Here is a 24,940-nt window from a genome sequence, read left to right as displayed (position 1 = left end):
ACAGATCACTGAAGGTGTCAGTGCACATAGATAAGGTAGTTTAAAAAAAAGCCTATTGCATTATTACCGTCATTGGAAGGGGCATTGAGAGAAGGATAGACAAGTTATGTTGCAGCTTTATAGAACTTTATTGAGGCAATACTTGGAATATTGCACACATTTCTGGTAACCACACTACCAGAAGGATGTGGATGCTTTGGTGATGGTACAGAAAAGGTTTACCAGGTTGTTGCCTGGTATGGGGAATTTTAGCTATGAAGAAATTTTTGATAGACTGGGTTTGTTTGCACTGGAATGCAGGTGGTTGAGGGACGACCTGATAGAAGTTTATAAGGTTGTGAATGACATGAATAGAGTAGAAAGTATGATGTTTTCCAAGATGGAGGTGCCAATTACTAGGGGAAACAGGATCAAGATGCAAGGTGGGGGGAGGATGTTTAGAAGAGATGTGCAAGGCATGTTTTTGATGCAAAGGGTGGTAAGAGCCTGGAATGCGTTGCCAGAGCAGGATGTGGAAGCAGACACAATAGCAGCCTTCAAGAAGCACCTGGATAAATACATGAATAGAAAAGGAATAGACTGATACAGATCCCATAAGTGAGGATAATTTGCCAATATACTCCTGGCTTACTCTTTTGCAATTTGTGCATAGCATTATTCAGCTTGTGTTAACACTATGGATAGAAATTCAATTGGTTGTCTTTGCTGCACTAGAGTTGATCCAAGTGGAGTTTCACTGGCATCACACTGCAAAGTGATTGACTCAGTCACTGGTATTGTAATACCTCTGCATTGGCATTGTCATCACTAGTTGTATGATTCTAATGAAAGTTGCTTATCATAGAGCCCCTACAATATGGAAACAGACCATTCAGTCCACACTGTCTGTACAAAGAGCATCCCACCCAGACATACCCTCTATCCTTTCCCTGTAAGCCTGCATTTCCCATGTCTAATGCACCTCACTTACACACCCCTGGACACTACAGGCAGTTTAGCATGACCAATCCATCTAACCTGCACATCTTTGGACTGTGGTAGGAGACCGGAGTACCCAGTGGAAGTCCACACAGGCACAGGGATTCTTGATTTTTACCCATATGCCAGTGCTCATTCTTAGCTTGCATTGGGCTTCATATTCTGATGACACATTAGGCACAAATTTTGCTAAATAGTTCACAAATCTGACAAATTGTTGCATTGCTGTTATAGCCAATGTTCACCACATCCCTGCTACAGCTCTCACCACGTCAGAATATGGAGTAAAGCATTTCGTTGTCAGCACATGACCTGTATATTTAACTTAAGGTATCTTCAATTGCATCTTTTTTCTTCTAGTTTCACTCTTTTTGTAATCATGCATTTTCTTCTGCTGTTCTGTTAAGACTGCTTCTTCTGTTTTCACTTGCATATTATCAGTTTGAGCCACTCTAAAGAATGATTTCTTGGTCTTATTATCATTTTTCTTTCCCTTTTACATGTCTTCTTGGGGCAATGGAGCCATTGATTCCTCAATTTTGTCATTCAGGCTGAACTTGAGGGCAGCTGCAACACTTCTTAGCAGATGCTGTGTTGACCGCACACTCACATTCACTTTGAGATTATATTTTCCAATAAGATATCAAGTCCTGTAAAAATATCCTTATCATCTTTTAGGATCTGTTCAGCAGCCAATGGCTTCATTCTAACTATTATAGACCATTTATCATCTTTAACATGACAGTGCCAAATTGTTGTATGGTGTAGATAGCCATCAGAATGATTATTCATCAGTCATCTTTGCAAGCTGGCTTTGCTTCTTCCTCCTTGAACACTTGCATGCAAACTGATTCGGCTTCTTGCAGTTTGAGTTCTGCTTACCTAAAGCTGGACTTGCTTCCTTTTTCTGGTGTATGGTGTCCTTTGCAATATATATAGAACCTGTACTGTGGCATAGATGTTTCTGTAGGTCCTTCTGCAAGTAATTCCTTCTTTCCTTTTCAATATGTTGTTCTTATTTGGCCTGAAACGTCTCCCAGCAAAATGTAGAGTCTCATCTGTTCCCCCATTAATATTCTGTAGTTGATGGCAACCTCAGACCTCTGCACTTAAAAAAAAGCACTGATAACAGAGTTGCTACTTTTATTGTTTTGTTTAATTTTGGAGCTTGTTCGGAACTCTGTTACTGAAAAAATAATCTAAGTCTGTCTTTCATTTCACCTTTCATTTCCACATCATTAGAGCCTGATAAATTCACATCATCTTTACTCTCCCTGAGATTACAAAGTTGCTGTTCTAATGCTTCCTTGGCACTTCTTACAGTAATTGTCTTTCTCACAGCTCTGAAAATCCTCTCAATTTCAGCTGGACACTTATGATACCACGTTTCATGTAAATGTGTTTTATTGGGGCCTCATTCTAAAGTGAAAGCAAGTTACAGCAGTAACAGAGTTCCAAGCAAGCTCCAAAATTAAACAAGACAATAAAGTAGCAACTCTGCTATCAGTGTTTTTTTAAGTGCAGAGGTCTGAGGTTGCCATCAGCTACAGAATATTAATGGGGTACCAGCTCAGCATGATAACATCATGAATTACTTGCTCTCTATAGGCCCTGTCTCCGGAATCTCCTCCTAGAATAGCAAGCAGAAAATATTGGCTTTGGCGTTTTTCCTGCTACATGTTAATAAGCCTTGACCTCTCACATTGCTCCAATTTCCTGTTGTGCACGTGCCTCTGCTTGGAACCCGTACAGTGTTAGGAAAAACATAGTGTTTGTAGAAGATTGCCGTTAATTGCCTAATTATCTATGTTGATTTTCTTCCTGCCCTCAAACTCAGTAATCAGAAGCGGGAAAATGTTAGCAAACTAGACCGATGCATTTTTCTACTTTGGTCACACCCTGCTTCTGAATTCCCCTCCAAGAACTGGATAAAATTCCCCTGGTGTGCTGACATCTGCACATCAGTGAGGATGTCCTCACTGAAATCTGCCCCCTGCTACAAACTGAAGTGCAATCTCTGAGCAAGGCAAGGACATAGCTACCTATCATTACCATGGATGTGGCAATGAGCTTTTATGTGCTGGCTTCTTCTAGGCTGGAGATATAGATGCTTGTAACATCTCACAGAGAGTCAACCAATGCTGTAAAAAGGAGACTAATGGCACTCTCTATGCATGAAAAGCTAATTACATTTCATTCTCTCATCTGCGAAGTGCAGATGGACTGACCAAATTACTTTACCATGATGATAGAAATCGAAACTTCAGTCACAGCAAATGAACTTCGCCTGCATCACTCAGATGCTGGTGGCTACTGGATGTGCTGCAATAACATTGCGATATTGGCCATCAAGTTAAGTCAACAAGTGTACTTCATGAGTCACAGAGGACATCTGCTTCCTTCCGAAACAGCAGGGTTAGTGTATGGAATCTTCACGTGAACAAAAGCTCATCAGCTTTGAAGACATCACTTGATTATCATCACAGGCTTTGTTGTTTTGCATTCATTTGATTTCTTTTTCCAAATCTCCAAAAAAATAGAGAACCACTCATGGGTTCGACCACTGGCCATGGAAATAACCTGAAAACTATCAGTTGGAACTGTAAATTCAATGTTGAGGAGTTTCCAGCATGGACAGGTGGTATTATCATCCACATGAAAACACAATCCTGTGAGTGAAGAGGATTTTGGTCATTTAACTTAATCTTTATATCACCTAGCTGTTTCACATAGGACTCTCACATCATAATGGGCACCATGCTGTTGGATTTTTCAGGCTTTCTCATTCCAACATTTGCATGTCGTGATCAGATTTGCCTTTGGGCATCAGCCCAACACTCTCTTCCAACACTGCCTTCTTGACTTGAGGCCTTGGTTTGTTCTTCCAGGCACTAAAGGCTACTTGATTTCATTCCAGGGGTTGCATTTTTCTGCACCATTTTCATTGAAGCAGACCAAGTGACAATGTTGCTCAAATACAATAGTCTTTACACAGGTATCTAATACATTTGGCTTTATTTAATGCCACCATAGTGAATCCATGTGTGGTGACTTTTCATGTTGGTTATGAACAGTTTTTGGAATATCTGTCTTCAGTCAGGCATCAGTTTTGCAAAAAAATTTCAATATCCTATTAGTATCTAGAAATCTAACTTTACATTTTGTAACATTTTAAATGGTCTGCAGTTACTAGTTTACACATATCATTTTTATAGCTCTTGTACTTTTCTCTGCACTGTCAGATGATAAATTTTGGCTCATTCCAATAAGGTAACAAAATCAGATGTGAAAAATGTACTTGAACATTTTGGTTGAGTGTTAACTTTCCACTGATAATGCCTTGAATCTAATCTGAAAATGTAAGAATGTATTCCTATCCTTCATCAGCTTTAGATCCTTCTACTTGTACAAAATGTTACAAATGTCTAACAATGATTTTTTTTTTAAACATGCAGGATAAGCATGTTTTCTCATTGGATTCACAGCAGTGCCTTATCACAGACTTCCCAGAAATTACTACAAGCATTCGTATAGCTCTTTGTCATTAACCACAGAAATTCCCATAAGATCGGTAATTTTCTGAGTTGTCATGAGCTTCCTGTTTTTGCTTTGTCATTAGTGACAATTGTCAGAGCCAACGTCAAACAATCACATGCAAAGATACAGCAAAGGTAGAAATTCCAGTCAATCTTGTAAAATCCTGTTCACTCGAGGAGGAATTTGTATTTATATTTGGAAAACTGCCCTACAGGCTAGTCAAACAATAACCTGATACAGTCATGCTAAGAAATAATACCTTTCAGCCAATTCACCCTTCTTATTTTTTGCCGTCAGATATGCTGGAACACACTCTTGGTGTGTAAGGATGGATGAGAATTGCTCCAGAATTCAGAGGAGAAAACACTATTGATAGAAGTTACTTGCACAGGGCTTCCTACAGAGCTTAGAGTCAAAGGCTTAGTGTCCTATTGCAACACCACCAGTTCCCATGCTCACTTAAAGGCCTCAATTGTCCAAAAATGGTCAGGCTGCTTGATGCCAACCCTGGTATAGTTCTTATGACGGTAAAGGAGGATGTGTAGATGGCAGGCAGACTGCCAGCTCGATTTAACAACCACCCTCCATCAGATGGGAAGTGTACTATCCGGTTTGTGGCTTGCTTCCAATTTGAATAGAGTTTGATTTCCCTTCAGTTAACATGTGACCTGTTCCAGGCCGGGATGGTTTCCTTTTAAGGGTGAGTCACACAAATTTAACTTTTTCAACATCTTTATTTGTGCTGCAGACCATTTGACACTTTGAGCTAAGTACACCTCTCTCTTGTGTGAACCATTCCACCTCTCTTAACAGACTCTTGCACATGACTATAAGTTTCATTGTTGCAACTTGACATGCATCATTATCCCATTAATCAACAATATGTAGCTCAAATTCTTTTGACTTTGAGCTTGTGTTGCTTATAACTCTGTCATGTTGCACAGTGACATGGTAGCGAGTTTTGAGAAGATTTGTAGCTCAGGTTGAGGTTCTGGATGTGAGTTTGCTCGCTGAGCTGGAAGGTTAGTTTTCAGACGTTTCGTCACCATTCTAGGTAACATCATCAGTGAGCCTCCGACGAAGCGCTGGTGTTATGTCCATGAAAGGCATTTGAGTTGGCACTTCCTTTCATCAATGGTGTAAAACATTATAACGTTTAGGTTTTTCTTGCTTTAGCAGAATATCTGATTGCTATTAACCAAATTGTGTAAGTTTAAAATAAAAGGGAAACTGGTTCTTGTGACAAATAGGTAGTGTCCTTGCCTCTGAGCCAGAAGGCCTAGGTTCAAGCCTCATCTACTCCAGACTTCAATATCTGTGAACAAGTTAATTTGGATAATATCTACAGGTGTACATAGGTCTGTAACAACATATAAATGGAAACGCTTCAGGAAATCCCACTCCAACGTGTTTTATATTTTTTACTTTTGTTATTATTTCTGATTAACAAATCCAAAATAATTAGTTATTTTGTAATGGTATCCAAACTTAAAGCCTATTTATTCTTCCATTTTCCTGAATTATCGAGCAAAAGTGAAGTAAAACAGAAACAATCTTCTTCTGTTACATGCTTCAAGTTTTGGTTTTACTAACTGTGCAGAGATGGAATTCTTGATACATTAGAACATAGAGCATAGAAAAGTACTGCACAGTACAGGCCCTTTGGCCCACGATGTTGTGCCGTGGAATAATCCTAATCCAAAAATAAAATAACCTAACCTACATTCCCCTCAATTCACTGCTGTCCATGTGCATGTCCAGCAGTCACTTAAATGTCACTAATGACTCCACTTCCACGACTACCACTGGTAAACTATTCCATGCGCTCACAACTCTCTGGGTGAAGAACCTCCCTCTGACGTCTCCTCTATACCTTCCTCCTAACACTTTAAAACTATGAACCCTCGTGGCAGTCAATCCTGCCCTGGGGAAAAGTCTCTGGCTATCAACTCTATCCATGCCTCTCATTACCTTGTACACCTCAATCAGGTCACCTCTCTTCCTCCTTCTCACCAGAGAGAAAAGTCCGAGCTCAGTCAACCTCTCCTCGTAAGACAAGCCCTCCAGTCCAGGCAGCATCCTGGTAAACCTCCTTTGCACCCTCTCCAAAGCCTCCACATCTTTCCTATAATAGGGCGACCAGAACTGGACACAATATTCCAAGTGTGGTCTCACCAGGGTTTTGTAGAGATGCAGCATAACGTCGCGGCTCTTAAACTCGATCCCCCTGTTAATGAAAGCCAAAACACCATATGCTTTCTTAACAACCTTATCCACTTGGGTGGCAACTTTGAGGGAGCTATGCACTTGAACACCAAGATCCCACTGTTCCTCCACACTGCCGAGAATCCTGCCTTTAATCCTATATTCAGCATTTAAGTTTGACCTTCCAAAATGCACCACTTCACATTTATCCAGGTTGAACTCCATCTGCCATTTCTCAGCCCAGCTCTGCATTCTATCAATGTCTCGCTGAAGCCTGCAATAGCCCTCAATACTATCAACGGCACCTCCAACCTTTGTGTTATCAGCAACTGTACTAACCCACCCCTCAACCTCCTCATCCAAGTCATTTATAAAAACTACAAAGAGCAGAGGCCCAAAAACAGAGCCCTGCGGGACACCTCTCAGCACTGACCTCCAGGCAGAATACTTACCATCTACTACCACTCTCTGCCTCCTGTCAGCCAACCAATTCTGAATCCAGACAGCCAAATCACCCTGTATCCCATACCTCCTGACTTTATGAATGACCCTGCCATGGGGAACCTTATCAAATGCCTTGCTGAAGTCCATGTACACCACATCCACTGCTCGACCCTCGTCAACCTGTCTCGTGACTTCCTCAAAGAACTCAATAAGATTTGTAAGGCATGACCTTCCCCTCACAAAGCCATGCTGACTCACTTTAATCACGCTATGCTTTTCCAAATAGTCATAAATCCTATCCCTCAGAATTCTTTCCAAAACCTTGCTGACCACAGACGTAAGACTGACTGGTCTGTAATTTCCAGGGATTTCCCTATTCCCTTTCTTGAAAAGAGGAACAACATTTGCCTCCCTCCAATCTTCTGGTACGACTCCCGTGGAGAGTGAGGAAGCAAAGATCTTTGCCAGCGGCTTAGCAACCTCCTTTCTCGCTTCCCGGAGCAACCTAGGATAAATCTGGTCTGGCCCTGGGCACTTATCAATCTGCCAAAATTTCCAGCACATCAACTTCCTCAATCTCGATCTGTTCAAACCTGTTTTCCTGCTCCTCAAAGTTCTCATTCACACCAAGTTCCCTTTCCTTAGTGAAAACCGAAGCAAAAATCTCATTTAGGGCTTCCCCTATCTGCTCAGACTCCACGCACAAGTTCCCTGCGCTGCCCTGATCAGCACTACTTTCTCCCTGATCATTCTCTTATTCCTCACGTATGAGTAAAATGCCTTCGGGTTCTCCCTAATCCTTCCTGCCAAGCCTTTTTCATGCCCCCTCCTGGCCCTCCTCAGTCCACTTTTGAGCTCCTTCCAAGCAAGCCAGTAATCCTCTAAAGCTGTGCTAGGCCCTTGCTTCCTCCACCTAACGTACGCTGCCTTTTTCTTTTTGACAAGCCGCACCTCTGTACCCATCATCCAACGCTCCTTAATCGTACCCTTTCTTACCTGTTTCAGAAGCACAAATTTATACATCACTTGCAACAACTGCTCCTTAAACAGCCTCCACATGTCTGCTGTGCCCTTTCTGTGGAACAATTGCTCCCAATCTGTAATTCCAAACTCCTGTCTGATAGCGTCATAGTTTCCTTTACCCCAGTTAAATATCTTCCCCTGGTAACTGCTCCTTTCCCTTTCCATGGCTATGGTAAATGTGAGGCTGTTGTGGTCACTGTCGCCAAAATGTTTTCCAACCACGAGATCTGACACCTGTCCTGGCTCATTGCCGAGCTAAATCCAAAATGGCCTCCCCCCTCGTCGGCCACTGAGTAAGGAAACCCTCCTGAACACACCTGACAAAAACGTCTCCATCCAAACATCTGCACTAAGGAGGTTCCAATCTATATTGGGAAAGTTGAAGTCACCCATAACAACAACCCCGCTACGTTTGCACTTTTCAACAATCTGCCGGCCTATGAGTTCTTCGCTCTCTCTACTGCTATTTGGGGGTCTGTAGAAAAGCCCCAGTGAGGTGACTGCTCCCTTGCTGTTCCTAACTTCCACCCATACTGACTCAGTCGATAAACCATCCTCGGCAACCTCAGCCCATACCACCTCAGTAGACGAGTCCTCATCAAAAGTTCTTTCAGCCACCCGTTATACTGTCTTGACCAACAAAGTCACACCTCCCCTGACCTTAATGAAAGATCTAAACCCTGGAACCTGCAACTTCCATTCCTGACCCTGCTCTATCCATGTCTCCGAAATGGCCACAACATCGAAGTCCCAGGTACCTATGCAAGCTGCAAGCTCACCTATCTTATTCCGGATACTCCTGGCATTAAAGTAGACATACTTCAATCCAGCTTGCTGGCTGCCAGCACACTCCTGTGACAGTGAAGTCCTGACCATGCCCTCCCTACGCTCATCCTCCTGTGTACTAGGACTACACCTCAGTTTCCCATCCCCCTTCTGAGCAAGTTTAAATCCACCTGAATAACACTAGCAAATTCCCCACCCAGGATATTAGTGCCCCTCTGGTTCAAGTGCAGACCGTCCTGTTTGTAGAGGTCCCACCTTCCCCAGAATGAGCCCCAATTGTCCATGTACCTTTGGGGTTCATTCTACTGGTCGTTACCGAAAACATTAGCCAATGGTTCTTAAACTTGCATTCAGTCATTGCCACACTTTAAATTAAAACGTGCATGTGGAAACCTATAGGACGCTGAACAATGTGAGTGTGGGTGAGAAATCTGGGAGAATCATGTGAGATGTCGAGCGAGGGCCTTTTTGAAACTAGTTGCTTTTGCCAATGACGTTCTGGATGTCAAAATGAAATTCTTGCTAGGGACCAGTGAAATGGCTATTAATATATAACTATGTTAATTGTTATATTAATTATGACAATGACCAATGCTGAATCTTGCCTCCTACCATGAACATCAGAGAGGGTTCTGGTGACTCCAGCGCACTGCTTACTCCTCTAGACTGCCATCTTGGACAGCAAGTGCGAATCTTTCAACGCATACTGCAAGATGCATGCACACTATATTCTAAAAAGAGTAGTGTCCAATGCACGTCAACCTCTCAGTGCCATCATGGCAAATTTCTATTCCACTTACAGCGTGTCTCTAGCCTGTAATGCTCCCAATGGGACACACTGCCAACCGTAACTGCAATGCAACTGCAAGGGCACATTGTGCACAGGGAGAAGCACCCAACTCACAGACTGAACTGAGCTGCATTTTGGGGCTGCTCATTTAGCTCTCTCAGTGCTCACTTTCTTTGTGCCTACCTGCATGCTCACAGCATCCCTGCTTTGTTTTATCCTGCCTTGCCATGCTATGCCTCTTAGCATATTCGTGCATAGGTCAAATCTTAAAGGTTCAGTGCATCTCTGTCTTAATTTGCTGTTCAGTGCAGGGAACATACAGCCAGGCTGCTGGCCATGCTTGACAGCCGTGATCAGATTGAGTTGGGGATTCTTGCTGTACAACACAGAGCTACATCAAGCTCACATTTATAGCATTAGCTAGCTGCAAGTGTGGGCATTGAACAATAGTCCGAGCCTTAAGCCCAGGGACAGTAGTTCACAGTCAAGGCGAGTGGGGCTGGTTAGCCAGAGGGTCATGATGAAGTCAAAGGCAGGATCCACACACAGTCTTGGGGCATGGGAACTGTCGGTCAGCCACTTGGGTAGCCATGTTGAGGAGCTCCATTTCACTATAGGCTGGGTAGTAGGACTGGGTTAATACAATAGGTCGGCTGGCTTGCATATATCAGTGAGGGGACTGCAAGGCAAACAGTTACGAACCTGGTTAGTTATACAGTGGAGCGGCCCTTTGAAGATATTAAAATTGGGAGCAGTCAGTCCTGGGGTTTATTGGTTGAGTGTTGCAGTGGGGAGAAAGAGGGCACTGTAGCAATAAGACAGTATTTTGAACACTGTGGAAAGTAAACAGAAACCTGGATTGTGAAGAGGTCAAGGCCACTGATGGGGAGAAACTTGAGGTACCGGGGGCTGAGCTGTTAGTGAATGGGATGGCATGGGATGTTGTGGAAGATATAGGAGGAGGAATCGCCACTACTTTGGCCTCTACTGGCAACAGAGGAAAAGGGACAATGGATATTACCAGAATCTAATTGCAGGATGCAGGTGGTAAGATGAAATGTAGTCATATATCATTGGTGGGTCTCTGCAATGTGGAGGTTTGGTAGAGATGGACTGAGAGGGAGAGTAATCTGGAAAAAGATATGAAAGCTCTGAGAAGTTTTGTGGAGGACAGGCCCGAAATGAGACCTGTACTGACAGTGTCCAGCATGATCTATGTTTCCTGAGTAAACGTGCCAATTACTATAAGAGCCCTGCCCACAGTGGATAGAGTCCTTGTTTGTGTTTGATAGGCAAAATTGTGAGTTCCACATCTGTGTAATAGAATATCCTTAAATAGACAAATACACCAATAAAGCAACTGTCAATGCACGTTCACATCATTTGTAGCCATATCATGATGAGCCTGAAACGAATGCAATGTAAAAAGAAGTTAGGAAGCAAATTCTGGTCACAGTCAATAACTGCCATGTCACTGAGGTTTGCAAACTGCAGTTAGACATCTTGATGATGATGTTAAAAGAGGCAGCTGTTGGCCACAACGAACACAGTTGATGTAAGACATCCAAGGGCCCAAAGAGGCTTTGGGCTGAATCCTTATGCACCTGAACTGTGAGTACAAAGAACAGTACAACACAGGAGCAGGACCTTTGGTCCACCAAGCTTGTAATAACACATGACACCTTCTAAACTAAAAGTGTCTTACCTCCGCGTGGTCTATATCCCTTTATTCCCTGCCTATTATGCCACAGTGGAGGAGATTATTGGCTGGCTGGAGGTGCAATTTCACTCCTCAGACTTGTCTTATGGGATTTTCAATATACTCCAGACAGAGTATGCTGCATCAGCCTGGCACACGAGGCAATGGGGGGATATGATGGATACTGAGAAACTGGGAGTGGGAACACTGTTACGATGTGGAAGGATGAGGATGTTAAGCAGAAGAAACATCATATTGTGCATGACTCAGCGCAGTTGCATCAGATGGTACAAGGCGGATGGGAATTCATTGACAGGCAGTAACAGTAAATGAAAACTCAGTGATGACTCACTGATGGTAGAATTGGTGGTGTTCAACATGCAAGTAATTTGTTTGTATTCTGAGAGAGAAATGCAGTTCCTGTTAGTTTTCTTTCTGTTTGCTTTTGATGTTGCAAATGAAAGATTATCATTTGTAGGTTTACCCGTACGTGATGGTCCCCTACTGAACAATGATAAGAAGCCAGTCTCCAACTGAACTTGGAGAAACAGCAGCAGTGACATGGTGTTAAGATGCGATATAGTTTAGGACAGGTGAGATGTGTGACCTGGTGGTTTAAGCAGAAGTTGTGATAAGAGAATGGCAACGTATATGCAAAGTAGCGTCATCCATATCATCCATTTGCCATGATAGCATGGGTTTCTGACTGCTGTGCCGCTACACTGCTGGTGAAGCACAGCTCTGGAGTGCCAGTATATGGCTTGGCACACAGGATGCTGGTCTATTCCAGGATATCTTAGCAGGGGTGACTCTGGCTATGGTAAGAGTTAGAATCCATGGGGGTAAGTCGTTGATGAGGCGAGTTTGAGATGATAACACAAGCCATTAAAGCTTGTGGAGAGAAATCCTTTGTGAAAATTGATGAAAATGATTTTTTGACAAAATATGGGAAAATTTTGCCTTATTATTTAACTGCTGCTCATTTGAGCAATACAGATGAAGGAGAATAAATTGAATAAAATCCTATTTAACAATAAGTGACTCCAAATGCATTTGTTAAGTTTAGGTGGCCAGTGACAATGCAATGATAACAGTTAACTAATTGATAATTAAAATGTTAACATAATAAATTCTTTTTGCTTGAGGTAATTGATAGAAGTGTTCAAAACAAAGGGTAAATGGTTTCTGCACTTGAATGGTATGCTTTGTAGGATGTGAGTTAATATCAATTTAATAATAACAATTATGATGTTTTTATTAATAAGTGTATCCATTTTTAATTGTAATCCATTGCTTGAAATTTTCAAATGTGCAATAATATCACAAAATCACAAAACTACTATGGTGCAGGAGGCCACGTAGTCTATCATATCTGCCCTGTCTCTCTACTCACTTTAACTTAGTGCAAATCTCCTGCTTGTTCCCCGTAGCCCTACACATTACTTCTCTTTAAATAATCTTCCAATGACCTTCTGAAAGCCTCAATTAAACATGTCCTTACCACATTACAGTCTGTGCATTCCAGACTCTAATTACTCACTGTGTGAAAAAATATTTTCCACCTAACATTTGCTTCTTCTGCAAAACACTTGAAAACTGTGATTCTTGGTTCTTGATCCATTTATGTGTGGAGAATTTCTCCCTATCCTCTTTCTGCAGAACCTTGACACCTAACACGCCCTAGAAGTTAACATTTTATGTTGTAGAAAAAAAAATTTTGCCCAACAAATCACAGGGTGTTTATGACAGTGGGTTTTTATTCATAAGAATGAATCTATATTTTGTGAACATAATGACAGCAAAAACAGTGCTCACCATAATTATCCCACTAGCATTATTAGTAATATCTTACAGAAACTATTTGCACAATTGCTTTTTGTCATTGACGTACTTAGTTGTGGCATAGCTGTTGAAATCAATGTGAAAGTGCTTCATAAAAATCATCAATACGGATTTTAATGTTGAGCTGAACCACCTCAATTGCTGCTTTTCTAAAAGATCTAAAATGATATTGGATGTAAGGGTATATTTTAGTCAAATATTACTTTTCTTCAATTTTATGTGAGACCTGATAGTATTAAAATAACCTCATAAAATTATTTACAGTAATGATACTGCTTAAATAATTGGCTCTTATTGACATTTGTGATTTTATTCTATTCTGATGGCTAGAAAATATACAGCCTTAAAAAGAACCTATTTGACATGTTGTAACAGGATTCAGTGCCAAAAAGGGATCTAGCAAGGGATGTTTGGTCTTACTCTAGCCAAAGTAATATTTTAAAAACTAGGTTGGGTAAAATGTTACATCTTTATTAAAAGACTAGATAGAAGCAGAGAAGTTATTTGTTTATCCAATATGGTAAATTGTGTTGAAATGTGATGAGTAACGATGTGAAGTCAGAATGTACATATCACCCAAATTGTAGAGCACAATACCACAAACAGCAAAAGAGCTCCACGACATCCCTGCAGGTGTTCCTCAGGATAATGTCTTCAGCCCAACTATATTCCACTGCTTCATCAAGACCTTCCCTCCATCATAAGTGGGGACATTTGCCGATGATTGCACAATGATCAGCACTATTTGTGATTCTTCAGATACTGAAGCAGTCTATGTTCACAGTTTTGGACAATATCCAGGCTTGGGCTAACAAGAGGCAAGTAACATTCGACCCACACAAATGCCAGACTATGATCATCAACAATAAGAGACAATCTAACCACTACCCCTTCAATGGTGTTACCATCACTGAAACCCCACTGTAAATTTTCTGGATATTTCCATTGACCAGAAGCTTAACTAGACTTGCCACATAAACATGGTGGTTACAAGAACAGGTCAGAAGCTAGGAATACTGTGACTAGTAATTCATCTGTCATGTCCCCAAAGCCTGTCCACCATCTACAGGGCACATGTCAGGAGTATGATGGAATACTCCCCATTTGGCTGGATGGGGGCAGCTGTAACAACACTCAAGGAGTATGACACCATCCAGGAAAAAAGCATCCACTCCCTCTACCACTGATGCTCAGTAGCAGCAATGTGTATAATCTACAAGATGCACTGCATAAATTCACCAAATATCCTCAGACAGCACCTTCCAAACACGCAACCACTTCCATCTAGACGGACAAGGGCAGTAGCTACTTGGGAACATGTCCACCTTCAAGATTCCCTCCAAACCACTCATCATCCTGCTTTGGAAAAACCTCATTATTCCCTTGCTGTTGCTGGGACAAATTCCCTCCCTCATGACATTGTGGGTCAGCCCACAACCGGTGGACTGCAGTGGCTCAAGAAGGCAGCTCACCACCACCTTTTCACGGGCAGTTAGGGATAGCCAATAAATGTTGGCCAGCCAACAATGCCCACATACCACAAATGAATGAAAAAAAAGTAGCTGACTATTTAATCAGTATTTATCTGATCTGTGGGATGAATGTTAACTAGCTCATTTGAAGAATTCTATATTTCTCCTCAAGCAGTGCATGAATGCTTTACAGCCTCGAGAATGGTTACATGGGGACTTAGTTTATTGCTCTCTCAATGATCTGCACTTCTAATTCAATGTTCTCTTGTACTGAAATGTCATTATTTTGTTGCATATGTTATTTGATGATTTAACTAACTCAAGGGTAAGATTGTTATTATTGAACCAAGCTGAGAGGCAGTTGGTTGCTGGGAAAGATCATTTAGGCAATAATTTGTTACTATAATTGGATGGTTAGAATGATAATCTGGAAACATAAGATCACCTGGCCTTGTTTCAACTATCTTGTGTACTTAGTCTGAAACCAAACTGTGAGAGACATTAGTGTTACAAAACTTAGGTTGTGCTTTCTGATCTGGAGAGTGACACATCACAATGATCGTCATGACCATGTGTGTTGTTTAGGTGAATTAAAATTCAGCTACCATACTCCTCCAACACAAAAGACAACAAAAACCATTTGATACAGAAGTATAACACTTCACTGGGGCTTTCCAAAGAGAAGTGTGATACGCTAAACTGATCAATATGAGTTCCTACATTGATTAGGCAAATGAAAATTTAGTTATCATAATCCCCCAACTAAAAAGGATTTTTTAGTACCAATTTATTAGCACTGCATTAGTTATTACTGTACTGTACTTAGAACAGTACAATATGCAGGAATGGGTTTTGGGAGCAAAAATCAAACAAGTTTGAAATCATCGAAATGCAAAAAGCTTGGAAAGGAGAGCATCATTTGCCATTCAACACAAATGGACTTATGGGTCAGTTAGTTACCATAACTAGGAAAAGGTTTACAACAGGCAAAGAAATGTATTGTGAATGTATTAAGTATCAATGTAACCTGGTATTGCAAGTTGTAATTTTTGTGTTCCTGAAGCTTTATGAATTCTGACAATTGCACTTTTCAAAATTTCAATGTTTCAAGCATTTCAGCATTTTATTTCAATCCAGTGCAGAAGTCAGGAGAGCAAAGATTTGGTAAGTCATTATACTTTTAAATAAGAAACTAAATTAAAATGTAAATTATAAACCATTTAATTAAAATGTAAATTATAAACCATTTATTTATTTCTTTTAATTTTTTTTTAAGAATAGGTAGACAAAATTAACTACCCAGGAAAACTATAGTTTACAAACATGGGCATTATTCAAAGCGTTCTAGTGAAATTGAACTCAATGGAAATAGGGGCAAATACTCCATCATCATACCTAGTACAAAGAAGGATGGTTGTAAATGTTGGAGGTTAATCAGTTTAGCTGCAGGAGGTCTCTGCAGGAGTTCCTCAGTGTAGTGCCCTCGGCTCAATCATCTTCAGCCGCCTTATTAATGACATTCCCAACATCATTATGTCAGAAGTGGAGTTGCTCTCTGATAATTGCACAATTTTCAGCACTATTCATGAATCCTCAAATAGTAAAGTAACCATTGTCCATGTGTAGCGTGACTTGGATAACATCCAAACATGGGCAGATCACATGGCAAGTAACATTCTTGTCACACAAATGCCAGACATCTCTACCAACAGGGAATCTAATCACCTCATCTTCATATTCACTGCATTACCATCTCTGAACCCCTACTCTGAACATCTCTTGAACTGAAGCAGTTTTATAAATACTGATATTACAAGATCAGGTTGGAAAGTGGGAATTTTGTAAACAAGTAACACCCAATGGGTGTTCACCACTAAGTCAGGAGAATAATAAAGTACTTCCCAATTTCCTGGGTGAGTAGAGGTCCAACAACAGTCAAGAAGCTCACGGCGATTCAGAACAAAACAGTCTGCTAGAGTGGTATCACATTCATCCTGATGCACAATGGCAGCAGTGAATACCATCTACAACTCGTCAAGGCTCCTTCGATAGCATTGTCCAAACCTGTAACCTCTTCTACTTAGAAGACTGATACATGGGGCAACCATTACCTGCAAGTTCCACTCTAAAACACATACAAACCTGGCTTCGAATGATATCACCATTGCTATATTGTTACTGGGTCAAAATCCTAGAATACGCTTCTTAACACTATTGTGGGCATACCTACATTCTTTGGACTATAGCACCTCAAGAAGGCAGCTCATCACCATGTTCTATTGGGTAGTAAGTGTTGGGCAATTAATGCTACTCCAGCCAAATACTGCTGTTTGGTGCAGACTCCAGGAACCTAGTAGGATAAATATGAGGGGACGTAATTTATTATTGGGCCATTGCATTCTGGATCACTAGAAACTTTCTATATCAGACTGCTGGGAATGTCTTTACCTGGCAGTCTTTGGGGCTGCCCAGACCGCTCTGTAAGAAATTCTATATAGATCGCCCTTGATCTCTCATGATTTGAAATGTGCTATCATTTTTTTCAAGGATCCACAATGTGTCCCTGGCCTATATTCCCCCAGATGATGTCCACTGGCATCTTTCTGGAGTTAATAGGTCTCAACTCACGGGCTTACCAGCCTCCATTTTACATAAATCTTTGATAGATCTGAGCCAATCCTTCCTGAGAATCCCCAGATTGGCCCCTCATTAATGCATTATTTATTTGTAAGGTTTGGATTGAGATGGTCGGCAAGAAGTGATGTTCAACCTTATTTCACAAGACCGAGCGTGTACTTCAAAAGTAGCGTCAGACAAAGCCTGGTCTATAAAGCTCCTAACACAACTTTAGGCTCTGCTGCAGCTGCATTCACCCCATTATTTTTATGTGTCTTTGCTGGAGAATTATTTTATATTTCCGAAAGGAATTGGATATGATGCAATGTTTTTTTCGGAGCAGGGAGTCATGAAAGAACTAAATATGCCCAAATGTATTAAATAAACAACTACTGTATTTCACTTCCTGTATTTGGTTACATGCATTTGTTGTATTGCATTTTGTAATTAATTGTCTTTTCAATAACAGCAGTGGCAATTTTGTGTATGCAGATTTGCCAAGTTGAGTAAGCAGAATTTTAGAAGCAAAGTTAAGCCCTTTTTCCCTCTCTGAATCTAATCATTTCAGGACAAATCAAACCTTCAAATTGAGGACATGCCTCTGTAACATGTATAATAATCAAACAAATTCAAATAGCATATATTTAAATTTCTCAATGTTTCATCTTGTTTAGTCATCTTTATTCTTTAGACATCTGTTGACAGAAATGATAATTAACAAAACAATAATTTACAAAGTTGCAGCTTATTTCAATGTTATTTTAGCCCCCAAAAGGGTAAAGCACTCTGGGATATAGTTCACATATTAGTCCATAATAACACAAGAAACTTTTCAGATATTGTTTTATTTTTTTAAAAAATGTGAGAACCAGAGAAGATGAATGGAATGAGTTTTCTAAGTTGAATTGTGAGATTCAGTCCATGTTTGTCCATAGTTTAGTCTTATCTGCAGCATTGGCCTCTGTCAATTTCTTTATACCAACTGAAATAGAGTACCAAAAGGGTTAATAAATAACAACAACAACAACAACAAACGGTTTACAGTAATGACATAGCCATCGTGACTATCAATAAATCAATAATAAGAAGCAGAAAACATCACTCAACATATATACTATCTTGGATCTCCAAACGTTTCCAGCAGCTGGTCTTCTAATTATGATAAAATAATATTTTTAAAAGATAGTGTCTATTATATATTTAAAATGATGAATTCCAAAGGTGCTGCACTTGTAAGGATCCCATGAATGTAACAATATGTGACGTACACTAATGAGACAACACATAACATTACAGAGACACCAGGTAAGTGCACGTTTCCTACCCACTCTCACTCTTCAATTGCTCACTTTCCTGATGTTTAAGGTAATGTTTCTCAAAGGGTTAATGTTAGAGACTGCATTAAACTCTACATAATCTCATGACATCATACAGTCACAGCTAGGCGTAAGGCAGAACATCTTAGGATCTCATGGAGTGCAGATGCATGTCTACAAGTCTCCTTAGTAGTCCATTCATTGTCTAATGAACTCATGCAACTTGTAACTGATTGTCATCATGGTAAAGACAAAAGCCGTTTGTTCAGTCTTAGCAGTAATTGATCCTCTCCCATTACAAGTCAATTAGGCCCATAACAATAAAAAAAATTAGTGACAACAACTTTTGATCCACAAATGTGATATCTCCCTCTTTATCTTCCTTTCCTTCATATCTACGTTACCCATATGCCTTTTCCTTCTTCTTTTCCATTGTTCATTCCCTACTATTACTTTCATCCCTTTCCCTTCCTTCTTCCTTCCTTCCTTACATTGTCCTGCTCTTCTTTCTGTATCTTTCAATCCCCTCCTCCTACTTGCATTTATCCTTCACTTCCCTCCTCTTTCTTTCTCGTCTACTGTCTTCATTTCACTGTGCTTCCCTCTTCCATTTATCACTTCTCCTTTACTTCTTCCTTCTATCAATTCACGTTTTCCTTATCCTAGTTGATCCTCCTGTCCACCTCTATTCTGATTCCTTCCATCTTTCCTCCTCCGTCTCTTATTCCTGCTCCTATCCACCGTCTGTTTTCCTCTCTTCTACCCCTCTCCAGCCAGGAAATTATACCTGGTTGCCAGTTTAATGAGTACTCTGTTAAATCGGTAAGAAATGATTTACTATCGTTTGTCTTAAAAAATTGGTAAATAACATCAAAGGAATAATTTTCTTCCTTTATATTTTATATAATTATATTTACTATCTCCCTCATATTCCACCTAAACCCAGTTAAACGGAAAAGAAGTCTGGAAAGATAGTGAAGTGACTTTTCTCACTACTGCAGACACAGACTTGTTTCATAAGATAGATTAGCATTAAATTGTAATAATATGCCATTCCTGTCTCAGAAGAAGAACAATTGTGTGGGATGAGAGGGTGAATTGAAAAAAGTAGATTTCTCTTCATATGTTGGATAGCTGAAAAAAGTTGAATATTTTGCAATGAAGAATTTATTTACATCTTACAGTTCAGCTTACAAAGATCAACAATGTATTTTAGTGTTTAAAAAAAAACATACCTTTGTGTTATTTATTTGTTGGCAGTGTTTACCAGTCTCACCAGCTTCAATGGCATAGTTCTGAAGACATCCCTGCATTGATGGTTCTGGTCCACCTGAAGTACAACAACAGTAAAATCACTTCAGAATCCAATTACAACAGGAACAAAATATTCTGAATGATGTACTCTGCCATTACGTACCAGTTTCAGTACTTAGAGTTCGCATTGAAACCAGAGTAATGCTCTCTTTTTCTCCATTAGCCTGAGAGCTGAGGGAAAATGCAATTATACAGATTTTTAAAAATCATTAATACCTGTATCAATTATTACTATTCAATTTTTAACAAATTGTTCAATGTGCTATTGAAGTATCTAAATGTAACTTACCTTTCTGATGGCGCGGCATTCCTTGCCTTCCTTATATCTATAGAATTAAAAATAAATATGAACTTATCAAAGAATGAACAGCAAGATATGAACAAAACACTTTGATGAATAGTTTCTTTTTCATCCTTTTACAGTAGCTGCTTACGTGTTTCTTTCTGAAAAATGTAGTGATTGTAATAGCTGACAGTTTCTAGTCATTAAATAAGTAATAAATTACTGTGTAAAACATGGTTTGAAATTTATATGCTAAAAATGAAAGTTGTACTTTTTCATGACTCGAGTTTTAAAGACAATCTTATTGATAAAATACATGCTGCTATATTGGTTAGTTCTCGGTAAATTTTGGCAGTAAAGTATCGTAAATGGGTTGGCTACCTTGTGATGCATCTTGAAAATCACAACATTTAAATCGTAGACTGATGACACTGAAGAGGATCACCACAACTATTACAAGGATCAAGATCAAGATGATCACAGCTGAAAGCATATACAAAATATCTGTAAGGTGGAAATGCTAGATCTTATAAAGATAATTTCAATATGATATTTAAGAAGTTGATGCTAATTTTTTGGCAAATAATTAGGATTCACATAAACACAATTAAATCAATGGCTTCAAAAAGGTGTTTAAGACAATGTTACACAACTGACTTTTGAGGAATGTTATAGACCATGAAGTAAAGGAGATGAGAACAAATGGTTACACAGTTGGCTGATGGATAGGACACAGTGAATGGTTGATAGGTTTTTTTTCTGGCTGGAGGAAAATTAGACGTCGAATTCTCCACGGATTGGTTTTGGGAATCTTACTTTTCCCATTAGGCAGATGACCTAGACCTGGACAATTTCAAGGACACGAACAATTTCAAAGTTCGTAGATGATACAAACATGGGAGAATTGTAAACTTTGAGGAGGATGGTGTAGAACTTGAAAAGTAAATTGACAAGTTGGTGCAGTGAGAGGACAGGTGACAGATGAAGTTCAATGCGGGGAAGAGTAAAATGATAGATTTTGGTACAAAACACATGAAGAGACATTTAAAAGAAACTGTATTATTCTAACGGTTGTGGAGGAGCAGAAATACCATGCATAAGTCCATGCATATGTCATTCAATGTGGCAGGACTGGTTGAGCGAGCTGTTAATAAAGTTTACAGTATTCCAGGCTTCATTAATAGCAATACAAGAGCAAGGATTTTTATGTTGAACCTATATAGGACACAAGTTAATTGTGTACTATGTATTATGTCCTGTTCTGAGTGTCACATCCTATTAAACGTATAACAAAGTGTGGAGCTGGATGAACACAGCAAGCCAAGCAGCATCTTAGGAGCACAAAAGCTGATGTTTCAGGCCTAGACCCTTCATCAGAAAAGGGGGATGGGGAGAGGGTTCTGAAATAAATAAGGAGAGAGGGGGAGGCGGATCAAAGATGGATAGAGGAGAAGATAGGTGAAGAGGAGACAGACAAGTTAATGGGGTGGGGATGGAGCCTGTAGAGGTGAGCGTAGGTGGGGAGGTAGGGAGGTGATAGGTCAGTCCAGGGAAAACGGACAGGTCAAGGGGGCAGGTTGAGGTTGGGACGTAAGAAATGGAGGTGCGGCTTGAGGTGGGAGGAGAGGATAGGTGAGAGGAAGAACAGGTTAGGGAGGTGGGGACAAACTGGGCTGGTTTTGGGATGCAGTGGGTGGAGGGGAAGAGCTGGGCTGGTTGTGTGGTGCAGTGGGGGGAGGGGACGAACTGGGCTGGTTTTGGGATGCAGTGGAGGGGTGGGGAGATTTTGAAGCTTGTGAAATCCACATTGATACCATTGGGCTGCAGGGTTCCCAAGCGGAATATGAGTTGCTGTTCCTGCAACCTTCGGGTGGCATCATTGTGGCACTGCAGGCGGCCCATGATGGACATGTCATATAAAGAATGGGAGGGGGAGTGGAAATGGTTTGCGACTGGGAGGTGCAGTTGTTTATTGCGAACCAAGCGGAGGTGTTCTGCAAAGTGGTCCCCAAGCCTCCGCTTGGTTTCCCCAATGTAGAAGGAGCCACAACAGGTACAGCGGATGCAGTATACCACATTGGCAGATGTGCAGGAGAGCATCTGCTTGATTTGGAAAGTCTTCTTGGGACCGGGATGCAGGTGAGGGAGGAGGTGGGGGGTCAAGTGTAGCACTTCCTGCAGTTGCAGGGAAAAGTGCCAGGTGTGGTGGGGTTGGAGGGGAGTGTGGAGTGTACAAGGGAGTCACGGAGAGAGTGGTCTCTCCGGAAAGCAGACAAGGGTGGGGATGGAAAAATGTCTTTGGTGGTGGGGTCAGATTGTAGATGGCGGAAGTGTCAGAGGATGATGCGTTGTTTCTGGAGGTTGGTGGGGTGGTATGTGAGGACCAGGGGGATTCTCTTTTGACAGTTATTGCGGGTACGGGGTGTGCGGGATGGGGTGCGGGAAATGAGGGAGACGCGGTTGAGGGCATTCTCGACCACTGAGGGGGTATGTTGTGGTCCTTGAAGAAAATGGCCATCTGAGATGTGCGGGAGTGGAATGCCTCATCCTGGGAGTAGATGCAGCGGAGACGAAGGACTTGGGAATAGGGGATGGAATTTTTGCAGGAAGGTGGGCGGAAGGAGGTGTATTCTAGGTAGCTGTGGGATTTGATGGGCTTGAAATGGACATCCGTTTCTAGCTGGTTGCCTGAGATGGAGACAGAGAGGTCCAGGAAGGTGAGGGATGTGTTGGAGATAGTCCAGGTGAGCTTGAGGTTGGGGTGGAAGGTGTTGACGAAGTGGATGAACTGTTCAAAGTCCTCTTGGGAGCACAAGGTGGCACTTATACAGTGATCAATGTAACGTAGGAAGATGTGGGGTTTGGGGTCTGTGTAGGTGTGAAGGATGGACTGTTCCACATAACCTACAAAGAGACAGGCATAGCTTGGGCCCATGCGGGTACCCATGGCCACCCCCTTTGTCTGTGGGAAGTGACAGGAATCGAAAGAGAAGTTGTTGAGGGTGAAGACGAGTTTGGCTAGGCGGATGAGGGTGTCGGTGGAGGGAGAATGGTTGGGCCTGTGGAACAGTAAGAAGTGGAGGGCCTTTAGACTATCGTCATGGGGAATGTAGATGTACAGGGACTGGACATCCATGGTGAAAATGAGTTGTTGGGGACCGCGGAGTTGGAAGTTCTGGAGGAGGTGGAGGGAGTGGGTGGTGTCCCGGACATTGGTGGGGAGTTCCTGGAACAAGGGAGAGAAAATGGAATCCAGGTAGGTGGAGATGAGTTTGGTGGGGCAGGAGCAAGCGGAGACAATGGGTCGACCAGGGCAGGTGGGTTGCTGGATTTTGGAAAGGAGATAGAAGCGGGCCATGCGGGGTCAGGGAACAATGAGGTTGGAGGCTGTGGGTGGGAGGTCACCTGAGGTGATGAGGTTGTGGATGGTTTGGGAGATGATGGTTTGGTACTTGGGGTGGGGTCATGATCCAGCGAGCAGTAGGAGGAGATGTCGGAGAGTTGGCATCTGGCCTCAGTGATGTAAAGTTCAGTGCGTCATACTACAACTGTGCCTCCCTTGTCTGCAGGTTTTATGGTGAGGTTGGGATTGGAGCGGAGGGAGCGGAGGGCTACACGTTCTGTGGGGGAGAAGTTGGAATGGGTGAGAGGGGTGGAGATTTTAAGGTGATTGATGTCTCGACGGCAGTTGGAGATGAAGAGGTCGAGGGAGGGTAGGAGGCCTGGGGGTGGTGTCCAGGAGGAGGACTTGTGCTGGAGGTGGGTGAAGGGGTCATTGGAGAGAGGGTTAGGTTCACGGTTAACCCTCTCCCCATCCTCCCTGTCTGATGAAGGGTCTGGGCCCGAAACACCAGCTTTCCTGCTCCTAAGATGCTGCTTGGCCTGCTGTGTTAATCTCGGATTCTCCAGCATCTGCAGGTCCCATTGTCTCTTATTAAACATATGTCTACTTTGGAGAGTGCAGATGAGGTTTACAAGACTCGATGAAGGGATAAAAAGCTTCAGTTATGAGGTAAGATTGGGAAAAAAATTGGGACTATTCTTCTGGGAGGGAAGAAAACTGAGGGGAGATTTATTAGAAGTTTTCAAAATGATGAGGTGTATGGACACAGTAGGTCGAAATGAACTTTTCCAACTTGTAAAAGGACTCCTAAAAAGTTGGAAGGGGCCTGGTCTCAAAACATTTTGCAGAAAAAGGAAATGAGAGGTCAGAAAGAACATTTTCACACAACAAGGAATTAGGGTGGATTTCATGCCATGGAAGTTTGGGAGAGCAGATTCAATAGAGGCACTAGGAAGATATTAGATGATCTTTTAAATAGAAACATTGTGCAAGAGTATGAGGAAGAGGCAAGAGATTGGTGCTAAGGCAAAACAATCAAAGAATTGATACATACACAATAGGTTGCAGCTATCACTGAGAGTTAAAAAACTGGAACTGCTAGGCGTTGGTCAGAAAAAAGTAGCAGCTGGTCATGTTGATTCAATAGATTTCGATAGTTTGCTTTGTTGACCTTTACCTAAGGGCTATTATTAATATCGTGAGTGATATTCGGCTGTGTTTCAGCAGGAGGTTCTTTGATCACATCTGATTTTGTTGCTACAGAGGTAATTAACTGTCTTTGGACTGCATTC

General features: G+C 41.4%; 1 protein-coding gene and 1 long non-coding RNA gene across 3 annotated transcripts in view; one reads left to right on the top strand and one right to left on the bottom strand.

The window, feature by feature from the left end:
* LOC125458556 (uncharacterized) overlaps window positions 1-20,855 on the top strand; it is an 81,817-nt gene extending 60,962 nt beyond the window's left edge. For both annotated transcript variants that reach the window (XR_009446615.1, XR_007248846.2), the window contains 2 exons: window positions 15,888-15,940; window positions 19,969-20,855. This is a non-coding gene — a long non-coding RNA (uncharacterized LOC125458556). The remainder of the gene's footprint in view (window positions 1-15,887; window positions 15,941-19,968) is intronic.
* The window catches only part of ecscr (endothelial cell surface expressed chemotaxis and apoptosis regulator), a 37,347-nt gene continuing 30,451 nt past the window's right edge, over window positions 18,045-24,940 (bottom strand). Inside the window, exons 7-11 of the mRNA XM_048543942.1 lie at window positions 20,687-20,788; window positions 20,312-20,348; window positions 20,126-20,193; window positions 19,944-20,038; window positions 18,045-18,374 (exon numbers count right to left, since the gene is read on the bottom strand). Of these exons, the coding sequence (XP_048399899.1) occupies window positions 18,366-18,374; window positions 19,944-20,038; window positions 20,126-20,193; window positions 20,312-20,348; window positions 20,687-20,788 (311 nt within the window). The 3' untranslated portion in view covers window positions 18,045-18,365. The remainder of the gene's footprint in view (window positions 18,375-19,943; window positions 20,039-20,125; window positions 20,194-20,311; window positions 20,349-20,686; window positions 20,789-24,940) is intronic.

Source organism: Stegostoma tigrinum, chromosome 13 (assembly GCF_030684315.1).
Source record: "Stegostoma tigrinum isolate sSteTig4 chromosome 13, sSteTig4.hap1, whole genome shotgun sequence".
In the NCBI taxonomy this organism is placed as follows: domain Eukaryota; kingdom Metazoa; phylum Chordata; class Chondrichthyes; order Orectolobiformes; family Stegostomatidae; genus Stegostoma; species Stegostoma tigrinum.
Note: the sequence above shows the minus strand (reverse complement) of the source record. Positions and strands in the feature narration are given on the sequence as shown.